The sequence below is a fragment of the Poecilia formosa genome, unplaced genomic scaffold, assembly GCF_000485575.1.
Source record: "Poecilia formosa unplaced genomic scaffold, Poecilia_formosa-5.1.2 Scaffold123, whole genome shotgun sequence".
Lineage (NCBI taxonomy): Eukaryota > Metazoa > Chordata > Actinopteri > Cyprinodontiformes > Poeciliidae > Poecilia > Poecilia formosa.
In genome coordinates, this window is record NW_006800062.1 from 1677520 (window position 1) to 1680127 (window position 2608).

Below are 2608 nucleotides of genomic sequence, written 5' to 3' on the forward strand. Positions count from 1 at the left end.
TTTAACATGCCCCTCTGATCAGATTACAAAGAGCAGCAGAGTCCAAACAAACAGATAATGCGCCGCTTCTTATCTGCCACCTTAAATCAGTGAGAAACTTCTGCTGCATTTCTAACTTCTTCAATCCGTGAGCATTTGCATTTTTCCAGAGAAAAAGTACGTCACTGAAAAACTATTTCAGCCCCAGTCACAGCTTTCCAGGACTTAACTGGTATTTTGACCTTTCTGGGAATCTGGGAGACTCATGTGAAACTGGTGTGTGTTTCTGAACACAGAACAATTTTATTATTTTCTTTTTTTTAAAAATGTATTTTTTCCATTTGAAGGAATAGGAAGAAAATCCATTACAACAGAACGGTTGAATGTGCCAGTGAATCCATCTGACAGTAAAAATAACAATAAAAATCAGATGAAAAATGCAACATCCGGGGTTAAACGAGTGCAGAGGAGTTCAGCTAACGTCCGGCGTCTCCATGAGTTGTCCAACGTCTTTTTGAGACATTTCCTCACATTTCTGCAGAAGGGAGACGGCGACAAAGTTCAAGAAGTTTCAGTATAAACTGGGAGGAAAACTGTGAGATAAATGCCGGGAGTGGAGCCTCTCAGATGTCCAGAAGGTCAGGCGAAGTGAAGGAAAAGTTTCTAAACTCGTCCTGGTTGATGGAAGGGATTACGGGGTCGTCGATGGGGGTCAGCGTCGGCTCCTCCTGGGTGAAGTCCGGGTCAAAGTTGTTCACATCCTCAGGCGTTTTCTGGAAAATAATAAAGTAACGAGAGGAAAATGTCAGAATAAAACACCAACAACCATAAATACAAGAGAAGAAAGAAAAGATATTTACATTTAGAGCTGAAACGATTCATCTGATTAATCGTGATGAAACAATTATTTATATAATCCTTAACTAATTTAGTAATTTAGTAATTAACTTTCTCAGAGCAAAGAAATCTATACATATATAGATTATGTATTTAAAATTAGAAAAACATTAATCTGTAAATATGTTCTTTCAAAAACTCACCTGGTTCAAATTCTGTAAAAAAATTAAAAATAACTTTTAAGCACCTTTTTCTGTCCAATTATTAATCAACTAATCCAAAAAAATAACCACCAGATTTTCCCTACGCTGTATTGATAACTAAACATGTTGATTATTTTAGCCTAAGATGCATCATTTGCTACAAATAATCAATCGTTAATTAAAGTTAGGCAGTAAAATGTTCATTTTATTAGTTGAAAAAGGAATTGAAATATTTATTTGCATATTTTACTGTATAAAAAGACAACTGCATTAACTCCTAATTATATTTTTTATTTGATTTACATAATATTGAACCAAACTTTTCCCGTTTTAAATCATTACTTCCATTTTCAAAATACCAAATATTTAGTTTTTTTTTTTTTTTTAGAATTTTTTCCAAAATCAGAAAGTTAAAAACAATTTGTTCAAATTTTATAGAATCTCCTTTAAAATTGGAACAACAAGAATTTGTTTTAAGTCAAACTGTCTTGTTTCAGAGATTATATGACTGATAACTGGTATTTTTATTAACATTAAGTTATTATTGAGTTAAAACAAGTTCTCATATCTTACCAGTTACTTTTAAGTTAGTTTTGTCTTTTGTCTTGTTTTAAGTGTTTGTGTTTTTGCAGTGCAGCTTGAATGTACTCCAGCAGAAAAGCATCATACTGCCACCACCGTAGATCCTCTTTTTGTCATTACGACAAAATAGTTCAATTTAGACTCTAAAAAATGTAAAATGAAAGATTAATGCGGCATCTTCCAGAATCTGCAAATTTAACCTCTGGCTGATTTTTTCCCATGATACCACACCAGGAAGCTGTTTGTTTTTACAGTGTATGTGTCTTTCTGGCTTCATGTGCCACCAGTGGAGTTTTTCTCTCCTTTTTAAATAACTTACAATCCTTGGCTTGAATGGCGGCTCTATTTCTCTGCGGTTTAATTTTTCCCAGTCGATGCCGGTGAAGAAGGAGTGGCTGATGACGGCGTCCTCGCCTCCTTCCGACGGGACGCAGCCGAGACGCCGCGCCGGGTTTTTGGTCAGGAACTGCAGAACCCAAAAGAAGCAGGATTCATCAATAATAATAATAATAATAATAATAATAACAGCATTTTTCGGCAGTGTGTAAATGCTGAAAGCAGAATCGGTGAGGTAATCTGCTGAAAAAACTGAACTAAAGCAGAAACATGCATGAAACACAAATAATAATATTAATATTATTATTTTTTCTACTACTACAACAACTACTACTACTACTACTTGTACTATTATTACTTCATGAAAACTGGATTTCTTTGAAATAAATGTAAATGATGTGTGTTTTTGGCATCTAATCTGCTGGAAAAGCTGGACTGAAAACATGCAAATTAAATACCAACACTATAAAAAATACTACTACTACAAATACGACAAATAGTTCCACTGCTACAACAAGTACTACTACTTCTACTGCTACAAATAGTACTACTACTAACCTTCCTAATAATAGTAAACTGGACTCGGCTGGAGCTGGAGATAGGCACCAGCACCCCTCCCGACCCCACTGAGGGACCAGGGTGAAGGAAAATGGATGGATGGATGGATGGAT

The 2608-nt window shown here is 35.1% G+C and overlaps 1 protein-coding gene across 2 annotated transcripts in view; it reads right to left on the reverse strand.

Annotated features, from left to right (window-relative positions):
* Positions 1-258: 258 nt before the first annotated feature.
* Positions 259-2608, reverse strand: part of prkcha (protein kinase C, eta, a) — a 40029-nt gene continuing 37679 nt past the window's right edge. For both annotated transcript variants that reach the window (XM_007561167.2, XM_007561166.2), the window contains exons 13-14: positions 1921-2067; positions 259-752 (exon numbers count right to left, since the gene is read on the reverse strand). In XM_007561167.2, the coding sequence (XP_007561229.1) occupies positions 603-752; positions 1921-2067 (297 nt within the window). In that variant the 3' untranslated portion in view covers positions 259-602. The remainder of the gene's footprint in view (positions 753-1920; positions 2068-2608) is intronic.